This window comes from Callorhinchus milii, unplaced genomic scaffold (genome assembly GCF_018977255.1).
Source record: "Callorhinchus milii isolate IMCB2004 unplaced genomic scaffold, IMCB_Cmil_1.0 Scaffold5, whole genome shotgun sequence".
In the NCBI taxonomy this organism is placed as follows: Eukaryota; Metazoa; Chordata; class Chondrichthyes; order Chimaeriformes; family Callorhinchidae; genus Callorhinchus; species Callorhinchus milii.
Window position 1 is genome coordinate 36,462,441 of NW_024704746.1, and position 25,549 is coordinate 36,487,989.

The 25,549-nt window shown below is 37.3% G+C and overlaps 1 protein-coding gene across 4 annotated transcripts in view; it reads left to right on the forward strand.

The window, feature by feature from the left end:
* The window catches only part of cnot2 (CCR4-NOT transcription complex, subunit 2), a 72,346-nt gene that overhangs the window by 30,300 nt on the left and 16,497 nt on the right, over window positions 1-25,549 (forward strand). For all 4 annotated transcript variants that reach the window (XM_042335192.1, XM_042335190.1, XM_042335191.1 and 1 more), the window contains 6 exons: window positions 4,368-4,490; window positions 9,417-9,489; window positions 10,614-10,761; window positions 12,282-12,464; window positions 14,049-14,128; window positions 15,590-15,715. In XM_042335192.1, coding sequence (XP_042191126.1) covers window positions 4,380-4,490; window positions 9,417-9,489; window positions 10,614-10,761; window positions 12,282-12,464; window positions 14,049-14,128; window positions 15,590-15,715 — 721 coding nt within the window. In that variant the 5' untranslated portion in view covers window positions 4,368-4,379. The remainder of the gene's footprint in view (window positions 1-4,367; window positions 4,491-9,416; window positions 9,490-10,613; window positions 10,762-12,281; window positions 12,465-14,048; window positions 14,129-15,589; window positions 15,716-25,549) is intronic.

Sequence of the window (25,549 nt, forward strand, 5' to 3'; positions counted from 1 at the left end):
TGAGGGCAGTCGCAATAGACCTGCTGTTGCGCTATTTGAGCCTAGATCTGCTGTGTACAAATTGACTGCTGCAATCGCCAACAAAACTGCCACCTTACATTACAATAAATCCTGCGGCATGCTTTGTGACATCCTCCTGATGTGAAAAGGATGATATTAAATGCAAGGATTACAACAACAAAATTACATTTGTATAGTGCCTTTCAAGTCGGGAGGACGTCCCAAGGCACTGGACAGTCAGTGTTTCAGATTATTAGTTATTAGTGAATTACTTTAAATTTGGCACCTTCCTGATCCGTATAGTTCAGTTGCACATATGGTGATGCATCTATCAATTGAGGAACAAAGAACTATTATAAAAAGTGGGAGTTTTTCCCAGCTGTAGGCTTATCCGTCACCTGAACCCTGAGATTATGTTACTGCCCCTGACTTATTTTTTTTAAAAAAAGGAAACACAGTTAACATTTCATGTGGTTGTTTGGTGCTGAGTAATGTAGGACCTCACAGAAACTGTGTTCTCCATGGATGATCATGGATGCCTCTCAATGAAATAAAAGGCAGAAATCTGACAGATGGGTTCAAAGTGGTCTTGTAAACTTTAAGAAAGTTTGATCAGTTTGTCATCTGTATCCTAAGTGTGGATTTGTGACAGAAATCTAGATAAGTATCTTGTTTATGCTAGAGTTGAAATTGTTGAAATGACGATAGAAAAATTGTTCATTAAGTCCCTTTAGACTTTATTTTAATCATTATTTAAGTGCAAGTTGTTTTACCCATTGTCCTGTAATATAGGGCACAAAATAGTTCCTTTATGGCATCCAGGTACACAAGTATTTTTGGACTATTTGCAGCAAGCTTTTTTTAAAAAAAACTTTGATTAGCTTAGAGCTCACCAAGTGAGATGTCAGTGCTGGAGAATGGATTATTTTGCTCACTTGGCGACGACTATCAACATCAAACACTCCTTGGTCAAGTACAAGATGTCCCAGATGCAGTATAAACCTTTCGCTGCTCTCCCTCAACCTGAGTCTCAAAGAATGCTTAAACTGCATGACCCAGTGAAACGTTTTCTTTTCCCACGTCAATTGTACTTTTGGCCCTTCTGAGTGCTAGAACGGCAAATTCAGTAATTAATTGAAAAGGTTTGTTGTGTGCCTAACCAGAACCTAGATTTCAGACTTAATAGTTTTAGGATCTGTGTCGCCATCAGTGAGGGGGATTTTTAATCCATTTGGAACAATGTGCAAAATGGGTTTTTGTGTGCATTTTGTAAATCCGTTTATTGTTATACTTGCACAGTAGAGCTTCAAGCATTCACCCAAAATTTCTTTGCTTATACAACAGCCACAATTTATTATGGGGATATGTAGTGATGCTTCTTGCAAAATGATTTTGTGAATTGAAATAATTGTGCACAAATAAAATGCAGCTTGAAAGGAATTGATTTAGTTAACTCTATTTGCTTTTTTAAAAAAATTGAAGTGCAGAGCTGTGCTGCATGCAAAACAATTTTAAAAACACCATTTAAAAAGTAAATGTTGACTGGAAAATATTTTTTTTTCCCTTTTACTCCTTAAGAAAGCTAGCAATAAATCTGTGACACTGAAAATAAAAAGCTACTTTTCCTGTGGGAATACACTCTGAAATCAAGAGGTGTTGAGGAATGGCCAAGTCAACCCTCATCTCAATTAAAGACTTAGTCTTTGCAGTTGTACGTCTTTGCTCCATGCTGCCCATGAAGTTTGTATTTTCCATTCATGCAAATAGTCTCTGCACCCTTTTGTGAGTTTTACAAGCAAACATACAAATTAAATTAATGTGTCCCTTTTATCCTTGACATTTTCTGCACCTCAGCAATCATTTTGTATAAAAATATGTCAAAACAGTTGTTGAATGTTCTAGACGGTTATTTTGGATATTATAACCATGCTAAATTGGACCAAGGATCAAAAACACTGCAACTCCTTTATTATATGTGCTTATTCAGGTAAGCACTTTCCCCTTCTAATTGTGATGCGCCACTCATTGTGCCTGATCTGACATAAAGGATGCTTTCCATCCCCGTAAGCGGCTGCCAGAAACTGCCAGACTCCTCGAGCATGAATTTCTTTTCTGATTTCCCACCCTTTGCTGGGAGTTACTGGAATGTGCCTTGATGACCACAACTCAAGATCTGAAACTAGTGGAACAAACCTTGAAACTGATTTTGTCCCTGTTGCATATGTTGAATCTCAAAAACTGGAGTGATGAGTGCAGTAGAATTACTCCTGCTGTCCCTTCACCTAGATTAGCTTCTCAAAAGCTAAAATCCAGACCTGAAAGATAAATATACAATATACCTCAATTGTGTTTTTTGAAAGAAAACTCTTAACTAAGCTTGAAAGCCATGTTGTTTTCCCGTATTCTATTCAATGACCTCTAGACTGATTGGAACAATTGCACAAATTAGAAATTTTGGAAACTTGCTGTAGAATCACAAGAGTATAGTGACTGTTTTGTTGACAAATGCATCAGCCAATTTGTGCCCAGCAGTGTCTCACACATCAAACATTTAGTCTACCAGGGCTCAAGGGCATTTACCAGATCCAAATTATTGATAGAGTAGAGGAAAATATTTCAAAGAAGTTATCAAAATTATACAGATGACATTCCGTAAGTTTGTTTTCAAATTTCTTTGAAATGCAGCTGTTTTAACAGATGTGAAAGTGTAATCTACCGTTAACTAAATTGTTGATGTTTGATGTAGTTATTGTACTGTACTGAGAACCTGGTTGAAGTCTTGTCAATTGCAAGCAGGTATAGACTGAATTGAGCAACTAGAAAACAAGACTTGTGTTCTAAGTAATATCTGGTGGAGATATTATACATTACTTTCATGTATATGGTAAAAAGCTCTGGAATGCTAAAGTACTTTGAAATGTCTTTCATGTGTCTTAATTGATTGAAGAGAAAGAAATTTCAAAAGGCATAATTTTAATCCACGTTGTTGAAATAAGTTGTGCCAATAATTTTTAGTGATTGAATAGTTTCAAAGACGTTATTAATTTTTAAATAAATATCTGCAGTTGATTCTTGTCAAATTTGAAGCACGCTGATTGCCCATTTATTGTCTTGTAGCTTCATGTTTTAACATTTCCTGAGTAAATGTCAGTTGTCTCAAATTTGTTGTTCAGCTGTAGTTATTTATCATTTACCCCACTTGTTTTTTAAACACACAACCTTTTGCAAATTGAGTTCAGCATTACAAATTTCCCAGTTGTATCATATGGGACATTTTCGACTGCACAAAGGTTTTTGTACACATTGCCTTTTACCAGCAGTGCAAGTGAGGAGTTGTAATTCCACCAGTTGTTTATATTGCAGTGACGTAGGATATCCCTGCATGTACACAACACTTCAAATGTTTGCTTTTTTGAAGAATTTGTGAGCTGGTCAGATCTTTTTCAATTATTAGTGTTAGTATAGAATGCTGCCAAGCGATTTTTCTTTGGGTAAAAAAAATGTACCTGTTGCAAACTGTTTTGGTAATCCTACCATTTTGTTCCTTGCCCTAGCTGTTGTACATTACCACCATTTATAGTTAGTGTTCCATGCAGCACTTTAAAGCACATATTCCTGTTTTACCTTGCACTTTGTAGTCAGGTTTGTGTCAATGGGGTTACTGTAGCAATGCTAATGATGCAGAGGTAAAGCAGCTTCAATGCACTATTTACCTTTTTAATGTTCCTCTATCAATTGTCATTGGGGGATGATCTTTATGCTCCAAGTATTATTCTCCATTATTATCAAAGTTATATAAGTGGATGTTGGAGAAAATCAATCATTCTAGTCAGCTTCTCCTTTTTTCCAAAGTTTGTGTACTTTGAAAATGGGATTCATTGTGGAAGCTAAGAGTTACTGTTTTTCATCTGGAGATGCCAAAATGTACCCTGGTGTATCTGCAACCATGCTGCATCCATGCTGCATGGATGGCTCAGTGGTCTGTGCCTTGTGTGTAGTACTTTATGAATCAATCAAATTGTACTTTGTTGTCCAACTTGGTGTGGAAAATAAATCTCAACCCCTTTTATTGGAATGGTAGATTAAATATGAAAAATTCAGGTTTATTGAATAATACAATTTTCTGGATTTTAAATTTCTTAATGGTTAATTCTTGTATATTTCTGCACCTGACTTTTCTATACAGTAATTTTGCTAACTTTTCAACGGTTGTCAAGGGTGTCTGCCTGAACTTTCCTATGAGGTTATTTGTGCTCTTGTTGTCTACCTTGCTAAAGAAGGTTGCATTGATTTCTAAGATCATGTCTGAACTTTTGTGTTATACGAGCATTATTTAGATTGATTTTTGAAAATCTTTTTCTTAACAGGTGACAAACAGCATGTTTGGTGCTGCGAGAAAGAAGTTTGTGGAGGGAGTGGAGAGTGATTATCATGATGAAAGCATGTATTACACCCAGTCTTCAATGTTTCCTCATCGAACAGAAAAAGAGGTAAGGACATGTTTTCAGTTCGATGCATTTTGCAGAACATTTTCTGATTGTTAGGGTGATCCATGAGTCTGTTTGGGAGTTTTCTAATATCTTTGCAACAATGGTAACAGAGCTGAGTATCAGACCAAAATAAACTGATGAAATTAAACCACTAACGCATTCAGTAATCTTCTGGACTGAAATTTAGTCAGTTATCATCTGAACCAGCTGTGTTGTTTGAGCAATTGATGCAATTATTTCAAGCCATTAATTATGTTTTAACATAATAATTATCAGGATCGATTGTTTGATACACTTAATGGAATCAATTGCGGGCCTTCTGCCACTCTGCCCCTACACTCTGGAACTCCATCCTGCATCGCCCCCTCCCTTGCCTCCTTCAAGACCCACCTCAAGGCCCTCTTACTTGACCGTGCTTTCGATCACCATGCTCCCCCGCCCACCCTCCCCTGAATCCCGACCCCCGGCTCGGTCCGAAACACTGACTCTCCAGCATGTTGGGACGTCTTCCCGACGTGAAAGGCGCTATACAGGTGTAATTTGGTGTTGTTGTAATGCCAATCTGGCATTTTATAGTTGTATTGATCCTAGCTCTGGAGCTGTAATCTCATTGTGCTTTTTCTGTTCTGGAGTTGTCAATCATGATTGATTTCTTAAGGTGGTATTGGTCAGTGTCTCTTCACCAAACTTCTCCTTCAGAAACAAATTGCAGGTCTCTATTCCCTTGAGTTCAGAAGGTTGAGGAGTAATCTGATTGAGATTTTTAAAATAATGAAGGGATTCGAAAGAATAGATACAGAGAAGCTATTTGCTCTGGTAGGGGAATCCAGAACAAGGGGGCATAATCTTAAAATTAGAGCTAGGCCATTTAAGAGTGACATTTAGGAGGCAGTTTCTCACCCAAAGGTAGTGGAAATCTGGAACTCTACCCCAAAAATGCTGTGGATGCTGGATCCATTCACATTTTCAAGATGGAGGTAGATAAATATTTGTTAGGTCAGGGTATTAAGGGATATGGAGTAAGGGTGTGTAACTGGATATGATCTTATAAAATGGCGGAACAGGCTCGAGGGGCTGAATAGCCTAGTCCTGTTTCTATGTCTCTGTATGTATGCATGCATGCAGCTCTTCATTGGGATCCTGCAACTTCTTTATAACTTGTGGATGAAAGGCAAGAGATCCCAACATGCTTCAAAAGAGGAGATAGGATAGATCAAGAAGCAGTGGTTACTTGAAAGCTTGTAGGTTACAGGGGGAAGGCAAGGATTGAGAGTGATAAGGAGCTGACACTTACCAGCTGCAGTGACAGAGGTGAATTATGCATGTGCGGTGTAGGTTATTGATTAAACCTAACTTTATATACGACATGTACAAGTTTGTGTGTGTGTGGGGGGGGGAAGAGAGGAAAAGATATCCTGAGATCACCTCATTGTTAGGTTTTCCAGTTGCCATGGAAACTGAAAAATGGGCGCTAAAGAATCTCTGCAAAAATGTGAAAGAAGCTGCTGCTTATCTTGGGGACAAAGCCAACAGGGACTCTGTGTAAAAAAAAAAGTAAATAATAGTGAAGAAAAGGGAGTGAGAGAAGAGAAAGAAATGGCCAGAAAAAGGGGTGGGGAAAGACAGCACAACATGTAAGACAAATAACAGTAAAGGAAGCAAGAAGTGCAAGGTATAAATAATCTTTCAGTGAAAGCATAACATAAGTTCTATTTTTCCATTTGCATTGTGTTTTCCAGAATGAAAAACAGAATAGTGTTATGGTATGCTATAAAACTTGATCAATGAAAGGACGATAGCACTTTGTTATCTCCTGTTATAGGCAACAATTCCTATCCAATTCCTATCTTAGACATCTTCTGTAAGTGTTTAGCACTGAAAAAAACTGTAATAACCTTTAGCTTGTGAATTTGAGATTCAGTTGAAAATGTTTAATTAATATGTTTTCCAAGTGACGGCTTTAAAACCTACAGAAATTGCAGGTAACCCTCATGTTCTTGAAATCGTCACTAAAGATTTTTCTACTGCCTGAGGCTTGCCTAGTTGATGTGCAGTAGCCTTTTATAGGATGAAAGAGTCCCATCAGTCCAGACAGTTACGGGGACAAGTAAACACTTGATTGAACCAAGGTTTGCATGTCGTGTTGTAGATGTCATTGTGGTTGCTCATCAACAAAGTGACATCTGCAACACACGAAAATCTTGGCAAGCTGGGATCCACCAGGGTTTACAGTTGCCCCTTAAACAATACATATATGTTATGTGTATGTTGTGGAGGGGAGATAATCTTCCAGGGTATATGTGCTAGGCAGTGACCTGAAATGGTATGCATACTTTTACTGACCGTTATTGTCTCAATTTGACAGTTCAGGATAAATGCTGCAGGCCGTCATAAGCTTCAAAATCTATATAACTTGCCATTTGAAGTGCTCAGTCATTGACTGACATGACTGTTGCCAATGGTGTCTGCAGGGCAAATGATTTCTGATAATCAACTTAAAACGTTAGGAAAAATCTTGTTTAATTCAACATGGCCTTCAAAAAACAGACCATTGTATCCACATGTCTTCATATTACAAGTAATCGGGAGCTTTCTCGAGGAATTGATCTTTCATGTTCTCGCTGAACCCAGAATAATTCTAAGAATAAATGGCTGAATGGTGTCCTACTTGCTGTATGGGTCTGATTTTTCACATTGATGAAACTAGGAGAAAGTAGCAACAGACTTTACAGCAGATACTGTAGCTGGATTGAGTTTCTAATAGTGTCAAGGCTTCCTGGTTCTTGGCAATCACTTGACTTTCAACAATGACATTGATACTAAACCATATAGATTATTTCCTCGGAGTCACCCAACCTTATTGACAGCTATGATACAGGTATTCACTTTAGGGGGTTGCACAGCACTGTTCATTTGGGGGTGTGGGTCAAACATTGGAAATTGTTTAATTGAAAGACTGAAAATTAACACACTCTCAGACACAGAGAGACACACACTCACAGACACAGAGAGACACACACTCACAGACACAGAGAGACACACGCTCACAGACACAGAGACACACACTCACAGATACACCCACCCACTCACAAACACACAGCAGAGGGGGTGGGAGTAGTGGAGTGGGTAGCGGAGGTGGTAGGGGTAGAGGAGAATTGAGTTTTTTTTAAAAGGAATAAGTACTATGTTGAATTATATAAATGTACACAAATATATTGTGTGTATATCCCACACTAAATTTATCTTAGCGCTCAATCTTCGATTAAATCTATCATTTGTTTTTTTTTCTTACCCACTTCCTCTCCCCAAACACAAATTTGGTATTTTTTAAGATTAAGGAGGAAGACCATATTAGAAAGATGTGAAGCTCAATGTTGCACATTTTATACCAGTTCCCTTGAAACCTGTCAGAGAATATTGATATAAACAACAAAGGGATGCTATTAAGACAATTAAATTAGCTTGTTGAAGACTGTCTTACACAAGCACTGCCAACTGGGATTGTAAGATTAAAAATGAAAGGAGGGTAATTTAACTGTGTCTCTTGAATGCTTTCTGACAACCTGTACTTAAAAATGTAAATGGCGTAATTGCTTTGACACCAGTTATTTTCCACAGACCTAACATTGCACTAACCTGTACATTTGTATCGAGCAAGGAAATAACCACTGCAGACCTGGACAGGGCGAGCTATTGCAGTTCAAATGTACATTACCTGTTAACGGGACTAGTTCCTCGCTTGTTTTCATACATAGTTTTCTTAAATCTTTTAAATAATATTTCAAAATAGATTGCAGTGCCTTCCAATGGACAGTGCACAGTATATTCCATACAATCATCAACATTTGCCCAGTCCCAGTAGTGCAGTGAGAGGCCTTGCCTTGGAGCAATGTGATCACAAATGTAGGGAAGCTAGATTTTGTTGTAGTGTACTATGCTGACTACCAAACAGTTTAAGTGTACATTTTACAAACCAAAGTAAGATTGCATTATAGTTATTAAGTATCTTGGGTTTTGTGGTACAAAAAATAGATGGCAAATTATGCTTTTGTTGTGATATCCCCACTGTTGAAATGTTAGTGTTGATGAGTGTGTATCTTGGCACTTTACATGAGAGGCCACTTAAGAGTGGTTTCCTTTTGAACTATATCACTAGGTGCCATTGTTTGGATAAATCTGGTGAAAGCAAATTTTCCAGTCTTATTGCAGGGAGAAATTGTGGGTTATGGTGATGTTTTGTGCGGCTTCCTTTATTTACTTTATAGACAGGAAACTGCAACTGAAGTGAATAAGATCATTATGGTGGCAAATATTCACTTTCTATTTTATAGAAATGAACAATGTTGAACGAAATAAAATTTTCTAATTCAAGAAAGTAGTATTTCTAAGGTCTTTAACTTTGATTTTAACAAAAATCTTTATTTTTAAATACATTTTTAATCATCTTAATTTTTATTTTATTACAAAATATTATTTTCTAACCTGTGATGAATTTATGTAATTCAGACCATCGCAGTATTTATGTGCTGTACAGAGGCATGGTGTCCGTTAAGATTTGCAGTATGTTCTCAGTATTTCTAGTTCTAGTATTTCTTGTGCACCATCTAATCAAATTGTGTGGGGAGGAGATGCAGGAAGATTCCTGAACCAGATGGGTTGAAAGACCTGCTTCTGTGCTGTATAATTCTATGATTTTATAATGTACATTAGAGATATGTGCTTTTTGTAACCTATAGATTCCTTTGACTGGTTGCCAGTGTTTGAATCCAATTTTCACTGTGTTGGGCTTATAATGCTATATTCCGAATTATCGAAAGATGACATTTACAAGGACCTATTTCTGTTGTGTGTACTTCAGATTCAATTCTGTTAGATTTAAGGTTCTACCAATTTTATTTCTGACTGCACCTAATTATTGTTTCCTAGATACTGACATCGCCATCACCATCAACATCAGGGCAGCTATCTCAATTTGGTGCAAGTTTATATGGCCCGCAAAGTAAGTACACTTGTTTGTTCAGTTGTTCTTTAGGTTACCATTACCATGTTGGACACCTATTAATGAATGACATTTATTTAAAGGTGAAGTAAAATGTTTGCTCTGCCATTGAATTCTTATATATTCTTATGGAAATACTGCTGTCTTAAAAGGAATAGTTTAGACAATTTTTGTTGCTTTATTAGCAGGATGTTTAGGCAGCAGTGGAACTAATCTATTACCAGATTAGCAAATGTAAGTACTTTAAATAAATGAAGTATAGCTATTGTTTCTCTAACCACCTCTTATTATCTTTGAATAGACTTGTCCTAAGGATCTGAAAAAGTTTTACACCCAATGCAAACTGATGTTTATAAATGTTATTGCTCTTGAGGAATATGCTTTTAATATTTGATATATATGATTTTAATATTTGATAAGATACGTTTGATAATTGTAACAATCTGCTTGCTACCTGGGTGATCCCATTTATTGCTGGTTTAACTTGCGTGGAAGATGGTAATCAGAGCAGTGTGTACAGGGAAGGAAGCTGTGTGTTTTGCTTTCTGCTGCACATTTTATCTTATTTGATTGCCACCACTTGGATAGTTTCTCTTCTATTTGTGCGTGCAGTGAATGAGGTAATTGAGGATACAGCATGACAGTGTCACTTGTAAGAACCAGGACTGGTGAACAATAAGTTGTAGAGACCTTGGCACGATTAATAGATAACTTTTCCTTTGTGCCATTTTCCAGGTTGCCCCATTACTTTTGTTTTGGGCTCTAAAGGGAATCTGTAAATGTGCAATAAGTGACATCATGAATTCTGTGTCACATTGCTCTCTTAAGTGTATTACCGTACGAGGTACATGATATGATTGCTCTGCACTCAGCAGCAGACATTTAATTCCCTGCAATATCCCAATAGCTACTAATTACAAAACACCACTATTTGAGAGGACGCAAACCATGCAGCTTCAAATATTTCAAAGTGCATCAGCAGCGTAGGGCTGTTGTTGCCTGTAGCGTAAGCTAAACCAGGCATAGAAGGCTTGTGCTGAACAAAACTACTGCGTAATATCGATAAATGACTGCAAAGGTAACTTGATGCATAGTTGAAAAAGATTATATTCCTGTCTTCACAGGTGCATTAGGCCATCCGGTGAGGGGAATGGGCAACAATAACCCTCAGTTAAATCGCAGCTTATCACAAGGTACTCAGTTACCTAATCACGTAACGCCAACAACAGGAGTGCCCACAATGTCACTTCACACTCCTCCTTCACCAAGCAGGTAAAGGGACAAACAACATTTTAATGTTCTCCTACAATAATGCTTAAAATGTAAATGTTTGTTTTTCATACTGAAGCCATAAATTGCATAAACTGGGCAGATCTATTTGTTGCGGTAGATATTTTTGTAGTGGAAAAATTGCTGGAAAAAAGCTTAAAGTAGATACATAAATGAATTTTATGAACTTGGGAGTATTCTGTTGGATTGTTTTGTATTTTTTTAAAAAAAACAAGTATGTAAACAGCATTTGTATGCTTTATGAAATTATAACAGTATAACAATATAATATTGGATTTATCTCCATGCCGGACGGCATCTCAGAGCGCTTTACAGTAACCGATCCCGGGGCTGAGCCAGGGGGAGGGGGTGAAGGTGACCAAAGGCGCGGAGACCTGAAAATGGGAAGGGAGGGAGCGAGACGAAGGGAGTGAGGAAGAGAGTTTCAGTGCCTTGGGGCATAGTGGCTGAAGGCACGACCACTGAGGGTGGAGCAGAGGACTCGGGGGACGAGGAGGGGGTCAGACCCGGAGGAACGAAGGCAATGGGTACTGTTTTGAGGAGAGAGGAGGTCAGAGAGGTAGGGGGGTGCAGAGGAGTGCAGGGACTTGAATACAAGGGTGAAGATCTTGAAATCGATCATCTCTGGGATAGGCAGCCAGTGCAGTCTGGTAAGGACTGGGGTGATCGGGGAGCGGAGTTTTGTGCGGGTGAGAATGCGGGCGGCAGAGTTTTCAATGATTTGGATTTTATGGATGGTAGTGGGTGGGAGACCGGTGAGGAGGGCGTTAGAGTAGTCCAGCCGAGAGGTGACAAAGGCATGGACCAGGGTTTCAGCGGCTTTTGGTACATAAATATTGTTTCAAAGCCTAATTTTGGAGGCGCTGCCATCGCAGCACAAATAACAGTTAGTATTTGCATAGCAGGACACCTGAAAGGGCTTAATGAACAATACTATTGTTTGCTGTAGTACTAAGCCATGTAGACCAGAAGGCCACCAGTTTGATTCCAGGCCTTTTCTGAATTAGCTGAGACAGTTGTTTGAGACTGTAATTTAACATTGGTGCTTTTGGATTGGATAGGCCAAAAACAGACAGGTACTTTCTTCAATTCTGATCATCACCTGAAAACCCATGTGGGAGAGCTGGTATCCCAGTGACGTTGCTTCACTCCTGGCAGTGTAGACATGTGGAGCAGGAAGCAGCAGGCTATACTTCCTACTAGATACTTCTGTGAATTGAGACTTTTGAAAAAACAAAGAATGTTTTGGGCGTATGTGCAAAACACCAAAATTGTGTGTTATTTAATATTATTGAAGAGGTAATTTCATGATCTTTTAAAAATTGAACTTAACAAATAATGGTTAGTAATGTGTAATTTTTGACAACATTTGGTAAGTAAATTTCATACTAGCAGCCATGTTTGTTCCTCACTATTGTCTCATATGCCAGCATGAGAGATAGCATTTGTATTATAAGGCGCATCATAAAGCAAAATGGTTTTCTCTAATGTTTTTTCTGCAGGAGCATTTTGCCTATGAATCCCAGGAATATGATGAATCACTCCCAGGTTGGGCAGGGAATTGGAATTCCAGGCAGGACAAATAGCATGAGCAGCTCTGGTTTAGGCAGTCCAAACAGAAGCTCACCCAGCATAATATGTATGCCAAAGCAGCAGCCATCTCGACAGCCTTTCACAGTGAGCAGGTAAGATATGGTCAGAGTTCATAATAATCAAATAGTAGTCTTCTCATTACGTTCTTAGATTAAAGCACTAAACATGATTGAAATCTACTGCTGGTTACACATTTTTGTAAGTGTTAGCCTTCAGTAAGGAATCATAAAAGAGTGGAGATCCACTGAAGTCATGTGTTTTGGGCACATCTATTTCTCTGGCCAATATGTAACTTACCACTACTGCTTTCTTTTTCAGTCACTATTACACAGTAAAACTCACGTAAGTTGTATCAGTTGGGACCATAACATTTAACGACTTATGTGAAGTATGAGTTGCAGGCAAATTGTGTTTGTAAGTCGTTTAAAATCCGATTTAATCAATCTACACAGTGCATACATAATTCAATGCAGCCAGTAAGTGCGCATCCGGTATTTCGTCACTGGAGCTGGTTCATGTGCATGCGGTGATGGGTCAAGAATACGTTTTCTATAATTAAATGCGCCTTGACCCATCACCACATGTGTACTTACTGACAAGCAATGAAACTGCATTGAGTCTCTGGAGATGAAGTTATTTTGCACATACGTCCAAGGATTAAGACTACGTTTCTTGTAATTCAATGCAGCCGTCCAGTAAGTGCGCATGCGTCGAAGAGTCAGGACGTCATTTCCCGCAATTCAATTTACGGGAGTAATGGAGGGTAGGAGAGTGGGGTTATGAGTTAGGAGATTTTTAATACCTGTTTTGATAGGAAACTGAATGGGTCTTGGGTGAATGTACGATTTAGGTGATTATACGATTTATAAAGATAACACTTATGCGAGTTTTACTGTATAATCTATTGCAGGGTATGTTATTCCCATGTAAGAAGTAAGTATATAATTCCGCAGCCTAATGCTGCCCATTTTAACAGCTCCCTGTTTTGAAAGATAAATGGTTGCTGAGAATGAAATGCCATTGACTTATGACTTCTACAAGATTTATTTTGAAGACGAGCAGACCATTCAGTTAGAGGGTTTCAAAGACTTGACACATCTAGTGGTGGAATAGTGTTGATACACCACCCTATTTGCTAATACTTGGTAAAACATTCCGGCCGGTCTGGTATTCCCTTTCCCTTAATCTGAATGTGAGTGAAAATTAGAATTTCTACACCTCTTGCAATGGGAATTTATTGTGTGCATAATTGTGTACACCTGTTGTGGTTTTGATCCAGTGAACATAACATAGAATAGATGGTTGGGAAGTATTGTGAAATATACTTGTGTTGTGTTTGATATATCTTTGGAACATTCAGCATTTATTAAGATGACAAGTTTGAACTAGGTTGAACTGGAGAAGGGTGATGTTTATATCATTACAGCACAATATTTTATTTTGACTTACTATTTAAGAAAACATTTACTTCTTGTTCAGTCAAAACATTTAATTAAACATTTAATTAAAGTTTAATTTTGTTTAAATAAAGTTTCTTAAATCTTTATTGAAGTGTGTGAACTTACCATAAATTTCTGTACCTAACCATAGTTTTATGTATCTAACTGGAATAAATATCCCCAGGATTATATTGTGCTCTGCCAGAATATTACTGACATTGTTTTTGCTTTTTACAGTATGTCTGGATTTGGAATGAACAGGAATCAGGCTTTTGGGATTAATAATTCAATTTCAAGTAATATTTTCAATGGCACAGGTAGGTTTTTTGCTGGCTTTCTTTCCACTTCCGGAGGCATTTGACTATTTCTACTCAGGTATAGTTAGTTTAAAAACAATACATTTTGGCCCAGCAGTCACTTGCACAAAAGGTAGTTGTCAACAGAAACAGGCAGCCAGGAAGGCTGGTTGAGGCCAGGAAGGACCTTGAACTCTTTAGAAAAGGCTTGTACAATTTTTTTTAGGGTTTGTGAAATCCATTTATCAACAACATTGATATGTGATACTTTACACTACAAGGTTAGGAGCTGATAACATCTACAAGTGGGAAGATCCTTTCTTGATCTGTTTAGTGCCTCAAAATATGAAGTACATTTTATTACTATTTTATCTGTTGGAGTAAGATGAAATTGTTCAAATTAACATTGTGTTAAAATATTTTTTGTGTTTTTCCTGGCCGAGAATAGTTTTTTTTCCTGTGAAATATAATAAATTAAGAATGAGGTTGTATGTTGAACCTATTTCTATAAAGATTAGTTTAGACTGATAGCAGTTTTAAAGTGACTTTGTCTTTAGGGGCTTTTGGTTCAGTAGATCTTCAGCTCATGTGCTCAAATGGTGAAAAAATACTAATGGCTATATCATAAGATGAAACATGACATAGCCTTATGGCTGCAATATAACCCCAGCACTCTTTAAAATAATTTTCTTAAAAGATCTGCATTTAAACCCTGATTTCATTTCCTTTTTTTCTGCTTGTCTCTTTACCTTTTTTGTTTTAAATCAATTTTATTTTTATAACATTTGAATTGATCCAGCTTTGTCTGGTGGATCAATTCAAATGTTCAGGATGGAGGTTGATAGATTTTTGTTAGGTAAGGGTATCAAGGGATATGGAGACAAGGTGGGTAAATGGAGTTGAGGTATGGATCAACCATGATCTAATAGAATGGCAGATGAGGCTGGAGAGGCTGAATGATCTACTCCTGTTCTTATGTTCCGATTATTTTACTACCTATGTATTTCGCCCACAAAATGAAAAATCCAAGGATTATTATTATCTATCTGTATCCCCTTTTCTATTGTTTCTAACATTTACTGCTGAACTAATGTTGAAATATACTGCTTACCTCTCTCCTGATGAAAGATGAAAACAACTTTTTTCCAAAATAATTTTCATTGGCTGAAAAACAGCTATTCAGAATTGTTTTGTGCACAATGAAAAGTTAAAAGATGTAACTTTTCATTGTCCACAAAACAATTCTGAATAGCTGAATTCAGCCGGTCTATATCAAGAGCATTTTGGGGGATTTAAAGCAATAAATAAGGGCCACAATCAGCCATGCGTATTGAAACTTCCTCAGACCCAGTTGTCAGGTTTCTGAATTTGTCCAAAGAAAACCATAGGTCTTTTCACACATGCATGTACAATAACATTTGATTGAACTTATGGTTGTGAATATTTTGTAAACTACATTGTTGACGATTGTTTCTGTTTTAGATGGAAGTGAAAATGTTACAGGGTTAGACCTCTCAGAATTTCCAGTGCTAGCAGATCGAAGCAGAAGGGAAGGAAGTGGCAATCCAACTCCATTAATAAATCCATTGGCGGGACGGACTCCTTACGGTAAGGAAAACCTTTATTTTCTTTGAAAAATACATTAGAGTTGTACTGTTCCCTCTATTAAGATTATTATTCTGGGCGCCAGATGGTTAGTTAAAGACTAAATACATTGCATATGTGGCACTGAGCCATAGAGCCAAGGTTCAAATTCAGGTTAATTCCCTGAATTTGCTAAATTAGCTAATCTCAGCTTGGAGAGCAGCAAGGGAGCTGGAGTTGTTCTTCAGTAAGGAGAGGAAAGAATGGCCAGGTTAGGTAGCCTATTGGGGAGATTTTGTTTCCGTTGTTAACTAGCCCACCTAGGGCATGTTTCTTTTGATTGACAAGCTCATTGAGGTTCACAGATCAAACTCTCAGTTCACTTGGATGAGCTGCTGGAGAGAGGTCTCCTGTAAAATTGAACCAGTTGTGCTCTTCAAGGGAAAACAATGAAAAATAAACTATTTAAAACACAATTCAGGGTCCCTGATGTCTTAGTGGGTAAAGAAGGAACATGATTGTTAACATCAATGTCTTTGGGCTGGAAGAGGGGTCGGGGGAAGGGTACGAAGGTGGAGAAATTAGCCAGGGTTTCTGCTCCTGATTTGTATCCAGTCATTTCTTCTGGAAAATGTGTGAACGTTAACTGAGGGCAGTATTACCCCCACCACCAGCTGATTAGTTTGCTGTCACAGACCACAGGGGTAAAATGACTACCTGGATGGCTTGCAGGTCTGTGGAGTTGTATCCCAGCATGATGCAATGCCTTGAAGACAGGAAGCATTGATGTGACAGGTCTATTTCCTCTCCTGGATTTCACCTCTTTTAGTTCTTCAGCACCATTGCTGTTTTTCCAACTGAGAACATTGCATCCAACTTGTTTATATGCTACAGTCACCGTCTTCCTTGAGCTGACTGTTCCATGTACAGGGTTATTTAGTGGCCTATGCTTTGAATGAAAAAAATGCTCAGCTCTGCTTCACTCATCTTTAGCTCCTAGCAGAGATCACGAACTTGCCACGTGCAAATGCCCCCACCTATTAGTGTAAGCTAGAATGATCTGTGGTGAACAACAAATTGGGAAAAACGTAACATCTTTAATTGTATTGGTTCACAAATATATACGGTTAGCAAGACTGCTTCTTTAAAGAGTTACAAGTTGTAAAATGTTGCTGGTATTTTTTTCAGCATTTTGATGTGTCTGAATGTTTGGAGTAAAATTATTTGAAGATTATTCTGTTTTTTTCATTTGTATTCATCACAAATAGATCTCTTATCCATTTATTTAAAAAAATCACAACCATTGCTGCCTATTTGAAGAGACTTTTGAGGCTGAAACACATGATCTTCCCCTTTTTGTATTGAATAAGAGAACAATGTAGGTACAGTCTTTAGTTCTTTTTCAACAGTTCAGTTGCCCATAGCATTGTGCCTGCTCAATATTCAAAGAAATTTAGGAAGTTATTAAGGGAAGGGCTACTCCCAAAGAGGAGCTATCAAAGCTTGGATCAGGAAGGTTATATTCATGAGTGCACTGTAATTTTTAGGAATACAAATACAAAGTGTGTGTTCTGAGAGGTGGGGAGATTAACGGTATAGAAGAATTTCAAGGCTAGGTGAGGTAGATGTTTTATTTAATAGTTGCCAGGAAAATTGGTAGATTTAGACCTTTCCTTGACCCATTAAGGAACAACAACTTGCATTTATTTAGCATTCTTTATGTAGGATAACTTCTCGGAGCACTTAACAATCAAATTGGCCAGCTGCTCTGTCCATTGCATTGTACCAATAAGCCAAGGGGCTGATTAGCACAATTTGCTGAGTTTTGCTGAGTCTGTTTTCACGCCACCACTTGTATTGCACTTGCAGAAAATATAGAATATTAGTATTATTCCAAAGTACTTAACCGCTTTTAGTCCTGGAAAGAAAAGTCTTCAGAAAGAGCCTGCCAGTATAGCACATGCACACATTCAATCATTCTCCAGCTACCTCTTTCTTGCCATGTTCATTATTTCAGAAATAAAACAAAATGCTTGCTTTCAATAAAATCACTTTGTAGTCTAGAAGACATTTGAGAACTTGGGAGATTTAACATTTTCAATACCATGTTTGGATATACTAAAACTATGGTTTACAGATAAAAATGTTCAATTAGCTGAATGGCTCAGATAAAGGTCCAAATCTCAACACTCAGCTTTCATCTTTTTGCTAAATTGGTGTGAAGTCCCTCATGGGTAACTTGGTGGTTTCTTGCAGACTGAAGATTGCTACTACAAGGTGATCTAGAAAGAGGATTATGTTGTTCTCATCAGATGTCTCTTAAAAAGGCAAATACTCCTGTGATTTTTTTTCTAGTTGGATGGATTACTTGCCTATGGCATCTGGAATGTATCTCATTTCAAAAGCTGATTGCAGCCAGAGTTGTGAATTATATTATTTGAAAGTTACACAGTGCTCCAATTACAAAGTCTGGTTAGCACTGTGGCTAATGACAACAGTATCTGTGCTGTGAAGAGTAACACAACTACAGGATTAGACTTTGCAAAAGCTCATTTAAAAAATATCTGTTTTTGGCATTTTGCTCAATATCCCTTAGATAGAATCTGATGAGCACTTTGAATTTGTGAAGCTGATGCATTAATTTAGAAACTGATCGGACCAAAAGGTACTTTATACAATAAGCATTCTGTAGTCTACACACAAATGTATCCCATGGGTAAGTTACTGACCAAAAGATTAAGGATTTATATGCATTTATAATTGCTCTTTCCCTCCTTTCCCAGTTTACTTGTTCTTCCTCTATCATCTAAAAACAATTACTCTTGCTGGGGTATGGTTCTGTGTGTCAGCAGCCCTCTTGTACATTCCCTAAATTGCCATTCTTCGTGTGAGCTTAGACTATTAGTTGACTGTATGCTATTCAAATGTGGGGGACATTATGACAGCCCAATACTGTCCGTCAGTTTAAAATTATATATCTGTACTTACATTCTAGGAGAGGTCGTTGGACAGTGATGAGGATGGGTAGCCTGCAGTGTTTCTTCCTCTCCAAACCTTTATTCTAGCTCAGGAATACTGAGAATCATTGATCACCCACTGACACCATGTCATAAAATAGCACAGATAAATTATGCCTGAGATTTTGCTAGTCTGTACAACTCATTGCAACATGTGCATTTACTGCCATCAGATGAGTTCTTTCTTCATAGACCTCTAAAATGACAAAGTGTTTAAGCATGGAAAGTAAAAATGATTGCTTTCCAAGAAAACTTCTTGCCATTAACTCTTATTGCAAGAATGTTGGTTGAGCCAGTAACTTTGTTTCTTTGTTGTAATGAAAACCGTATTTTCTATTGCAATTATTGGTTTAACCAGTTAGTATAATTTGTTGCACACATTAAAATTTGCAAGCCTGCAATCTTTATATATTATTTAAAATGTATGTTCCCTCTGTCGCAGTGAAATATTCTACATAAACAACCTTGCAAGAATAGCACACTTGAAATGCAATTTGTTCATTACATGTCAGGTCATTGTTAATTCATTATTTTATTGTGGCAATCTCCTTACCCTGTCTTGGCTGTGTTTTTTATATGTTTCATTTCTGTTTGTGGGATTGGGTCTACCCTAATAGCTGTTAACTGTTAAATCCTCAGCAGCTGAAGAATATTCCAGGCTTTCTTTCTCCCCCACTACCCCCTTTGGTTCTTGGCTCGTGCCATGAACCTGAAAAAGTAAATCCATTTGTTAGAGCTGCTCGGATGTTGGCACTAGCTTTATTACTGTAATACTAACTTTACACAACAAATATTTAAGAATATGGAACACTTTTGATCATTTTGCCTTTCCTTTATTCCCATTTTAATTTGACTTTATTTCTAACTCATGGCTTTAATTCCAATATCTAAGACCTTTCTTAATGTTTTAAATACGTGTTTTTCTTTTTGGGTGCACTGGAATTTTTTTTAATGGGTCCTACATTGTACAGTTTTGCCTTTGGGTATCAACTGCATCGAAATGACAAATTTCTCTCTCTTTCCCCATCTCATCTGCAATTTTCTGTTGTATGCTGTTGAATGCACTCTCTTGAATGCACAAATGATGATAGGCTTTGATGCATCACCCAAGTGCTCATTCGTCATCTGTGAGTTTAGACAATGAATATTAGCAAACTATTTGACTGTTAGCACGTGTCACTCCAAACCCAATCCTCTCGCTCCTAATGCCACACATCCCTTTCCCATTGGAGATCACTGTATAATCAAGAATGAAATCCTAACCAATTTTTCCTACCTATCCTGGACCATTAAAAGCTCACTGTAGCACCGTAGTGTTGCTCCCGCTGCTAATAGTAACAGTACCAACAAGAAATCTAACATGGTACTTTCTGGATCTGTATTGCTTAGTTTAACAGTGACTGTTTTTACCACTAATAGAGGCTTAGGAATGTAAAGATTGTCATGGTTGCATAATTGATCTGACTATGTGAACTTTTGAGAACATTTTTAAGAGCATCAAACAGGAAGTGTTCAACTGTAAATAGAAAAATCCCTAAGGGTTTGAAAAGATAATGAAACAAAATGCAATGATTATTATTAAAAAAATTAAGTTTGTGGATGTCTTATCTGTAAAAGAGGTGTATGCTCATAAAACCTATGCTCCTAAATTGAGGAACATTTTATGTGATCCCTATATAGTATTTGTGGATGTGATGTGAAGTATATTTAAATTCAAGTTTGCAATAAAATATGATTGTAATGAAATGACAAGGAGCTATGATCTTAGTAACTGATGCAACCATGACTGACATGCTCCAGTATAAACTCCATGGGCCAACCTGCCTTCAGATTAATTGCTCATTTACATTGGCCTTTTATGGGGCCTTTCTGGTGCAAATTACTAGTGTTTTCTTACATAAACACTCACTACACTCAACAGTATTTACTTGTGCAGCAGCTTGAGATGTTTCAACATGTCAAACTCCTTTCTTTAAAAGGAATATTGCTGCTTTTGGCCAATTGCCATAATCAAAACTCCAGAGAATATGATGTTTTGAGAAGGTTTCTTCTGTTAGAAAACCTCATATTTGGTCTAGGGGGGCTTTTAAGTTCAATATCTCCAAATTTTAAAAACATTCTATATAATTTTACTTTTTAAAGTGGTTTGGCAATTTTTGCCAGCGGATTGCCAAATGGCTAGAGTAGCAATTCAGCTACTCGGAAGCTGTAGTTATCAAAATGTCTCCAACATTGTGGACACATTTGAAATGTAAGCTTAGTATATAGCATTATTTCCATTGGTAAAGTTCTGGCTGTTCTGATAACCAGCCTCAGTGCAGTTGGCATTAGTTATAAAGAACTTATTGGGAAAACTGTGCCTCTGTTCTTATTGGTTAGAGACTAAGAAGAGTGTCAGGAGACGTTTCCTTTTATCTTCTAAAATGTATAGAAGAAATCACTACAACAGATATGTGATGCAGATGGCTACAGTAAATTATTTAACTTCTATGGAAATGTAACAGTAATTTCTGTTTGAAATTAGCACTTCCTTTAAAAAGGTGCAACGTTTATTAAATTTAGGCAAACAGATTTACACAGTACCTTTCTTTATGTAGTGCAACTCGAATAGTAACTTTGGTATATTTGAAATGATTGTTCCTGCAAATCTGTTGCAATTCAGCTGAAAGACAAATGCACAGCAACAGCAAAGGAAGAATAGGACTGTTTTTCACTTTGTAATTTTATATGGTCTTTATAAGTGGTTCTCAAATTTACACGTTTTCATAAAGTTGGGAGAAATAAGATTATTATAGGGTTTTTACATTGTAATTGTAAACTTCAAAGCTCCCAAAATATTGGCTGTTTAACAGTACATTGATAACATGTTGAATAGTTCATGTTAGCTAAAAACACGAAAAAGCCTCTTTTTGATTGATCTACATTTCTTCTATCCTTCTATCCATTTATACCCAAGAAATAATGTTTATTCAACACACTACAATATTCCAAGTTTTTTTTTTAGATATTCTCTTTTTAACTTTCCCATGCCTTTCTCACTTGAGAAAACAGACTGCAGACTTGTTCCCAAACTATTCCAATGATTTAAAGAATAGAACAAAGAAAGGACATTCAATCTTACACAAAACCTACTGTATTATGGACGCCACAAATCCATTCAGCTTCCTTAAGGGAAATGCCACCTAGGCACTACCTAACGCTTCAAAGACAAACAAGCAAATCTTTAGTGTTTTCTTCTATCCCAACTTTTCAAACCAAGACAAAATTCCTCCTCTGTTCCTTCAGTCCCAGCAGCATTCTAATATTTCTATCTTTGGCTAATTATGTCCTTGGATTATTTGTTAATTTCAGTCTGTCCTTGTATACTTCAATAGTATTCTTAACAGCTCCTTATCCCTTACTTTTCTAAGTTCTCTGAGGTGGATTGGACGGACTGATGGGGGTGTGGAGGGAGAAGAGAAACTAGTTTCTAGCCTCTAACTCCACTTAATGCCTTTTACTTACCCACCACTATCCTCTAGCTTTTCACTATGCTTCATCATTTTAAAGAACTTGCCCCTCCCTTAATTTTCTTCCTTCTAAAGAGCACAAGAAAAGTTCCTCAAGATTACACTCATTCCTTCAAAGCCTAAGGCTTTGTATAATCCCTTCACTTTTTGTTGAAACGCCATTGATATCAAAGATAGGGACCCAAAACAGCAATAGTTCTATATCTCTGCATTTAGAATAATTTTTTTGAGTCATGTGCCCTAAAGATACAACCCAAATATTTCATCAGTTTTGTTGACAGCAAAATGGAGTTGGTAAAAATGGGTATTCAGATGATTGGGATACAGACAAAAAGACATTATACTGTATCAGAACAAATGCTCTACTCGTTTATGAAAGTTGGGAAGAAAGGGAGACCCAGAAATCTTGTGGAACTCTGTTAGTCATTGCCACAGACAAAATGTTTTCCCTTTTGGCATCATCTTCTGTTGTCAATTAAGAAACGTATTTTACTATTAATTCCATTATCTTGAATGTTCTTTAAAAGTGTGGAACTTTATTCCATTCCTTCCGAAAATCCAAGCATATTCATAACCATTATCCACTAACTTGTGGAAAGGTTAATTTCTTGCTCAAAAAGTTCCAGTAGCTTTGTGAGGCATTTGCTTGTTGCTTCTGAATTAATGTTGATGTATTCTTATAGGTTCTGTGACTCTATCAAGATGAACATTTATAACATTTCAAATAATGCTCTCAAGCCTTTTCCCCCCACTACAGACATTAGGCTATGATCTATAATTTTATCCACAATTTTAGGCTTGGTATCTCACTCCATTTTGAATAACTGTTTTGGCATTTATTGTTCTCCAGTTCTCAGTTAGTATTTTTCTGTTTAGAAATATTAACCCTGGAAGACAAAGCCCTAACTGGTAGGGTTGCCCTAGCTGGACATGCAGCAGGAAAGCTTGCACGACAGTACTCTCAATGGCAAACTATGCGGTTTTAGCTGGTTAGACCGCAGCATTACCCCAATGCACACTCTGGGGTCCTCAAGCCTTGGCTCTTACCAACCTGCATCCAGTACTCTCCAGAACTAAGTAAGCAATCTGCGTCCCTCCTGGAAGAGTACGCATTCCATTCCAACAAGTTATCTCTGGAATTTCTATTTATAGGTAAGATGAATAGACCCCTGTTTAGTTTAGACACTCTTTAAGCATGATGATGGGTTTCCGTATGTATCAGACACCTGGCTGAGAAATACATTAAAAGAATTCTGACTTAAAGTCAACTCTTAATGGACTTTTCACTTGGAACTTCCCTGCCCCATCTACTTTTTTAAAAATCTGCTCCAGTGAACAGATATTTAGATATACTGAGGAATGCTTATTGCTGAATACACAATGCCTTGTTGCATCGATCAGATTTCTTGTGGATTATTTTACTCTTCTGCAGTTTTGCTTTGATTAATCATAGTTTGTCCTTACTTTGGTAGTCTATTAATTAAAATAATCTGAGACTTTATAAAATAACTCCTAAAAATGAAAGTTTGTTAATTAATTTTGAAATGTTAAAATGTAGTTCAGTGAGAATGTATTTCCTTTGCCCATGGGTATGAATGATTTCCTGGACTACTGCTGTTAGTCAGGTTGTGCTGTGTGAGTTAGCTGTGCACTTTTTCATTGTGGTCTGAAAATCTGAGCAATTAAACAAAAGCATTTGATTTTAGGAATTCTTGAATATCTGTAACATTCAGATATTCAGTAACATTCCGAATGGAGCATTCCTAAAATTGGAAGTAGGAGAAGTGTTTGCAGCACACACATTTGTTCCCTTCTGTGACTCACTGGATTTGCTTCTTTGAGTTGTACCTATTAAGCTTTTTTTGTTGTTGGCGGGCTATTCCATTGGATGTCACAATTGCATTTTATGGCAGCAAAAGACCTGGTTTCTCTCAAAAATAAGTATGGGAATTTTTGCTAAAGTCCTGCTCATTTTCAATGAATGCCTTTAAAGGGAAAATCATGGACTTTAAGCACATCATGGATGCATTTGTTGAAGATCCTCTTGTAGGATTCAGCAAAGTGCTTTGGCATCCATAAAATAGTCCTTCAGTGAAAGATTAATTTTAAAGGGTACACTCTTGCTTGAAGAACTCATGTCACAGGGCATATAGAGGGTAAGTATTTTCAATGAAATTGCTTCTTTGGTTTTTTTAAGGGCTTTTTTTACATAATTGGCTCATCAAGATTACCGTTTCCAACATTTTATATTTGCATAGCAGTCGTAAATATCCTGGAAGGTTCTTGGAGTTCATGTAATAAAATGCAATACATGATAAAATCACATCAGTTAAAATACCAAAATAACATCTAAAAATCTCCATTTTAGCTCTATTCAAGTTCATTATTAATTCAATTAAATTATACTGTCTTGCTCTCCTACTGATATGATCTCAGAAGGTGTTTGCCCTATAATAATGTGGCTACAGGCTGATTAAAAAGAAATCAGCTTTTCTGTAACACAGTTGAAGCCTCTTAATGGGAACATAACTTGGCTTGTAAGCAAATCATTCTGATGTCTAAATTTGTATTCTGTAGTCAGAAAGGCTGGCAATGCACTCATAGTATGTGTCATGTTTGCTCACCTTGTCGCTTGGGAGCAACTCCTGCTAGCAGCTATTGAGAAATCACAACTAATCTTGTTAGCTATCTTATGACCAACGTGTGTCTATCCTCCTTGGTGAGGAGGGTCTTCTTGTGGTCTAGGTGATTCATTGAAAGCTCTAGAGTATTAGCTTGTTAATCTCCAGCAGTACCCCCAATGGATGCTCTGGGGTACCCAAACTTGTCTTTCACAAACCTACTCCAATTACTCTCCAGAATTAAGTAAGTAGGATCTGTCCCTTCAGGGAGAAAGTTCATATACCTTTCCAGTGACGGGGAAATTTGCATGTGTAGGTGGCGTATATGTGTGGAACGTGCTCTGATCCAGATACTCTTAAGCTTGGTCAAGGGTGTCTCCGCATGTCTTGGATACCTAGCTGATCCAAAAAGCAAGCTCTTTGATGGGATGGTTGTGATAGGGAGACAGCTGAGTGGTTGATTCTGTAATCTGATACCTGAGTCGGGCAGATCTGTAACACTACTGAGTACTTGTGATGATTGACCATCCTCTCTTGGTCATCAGTGGAACTTGGAAGAGTGGTTATGTAATTGAGGAGCAAGGTTCTTTCCAGTAGACAAATGATAACCCTGTAAGACAACATTGAAATACATGAAAAAAGGCTCCTTTTTTAAAGCCTCAACTTAATATATTACAGTTGGATGTGGTCACATAATTAAAGTGATCCCTT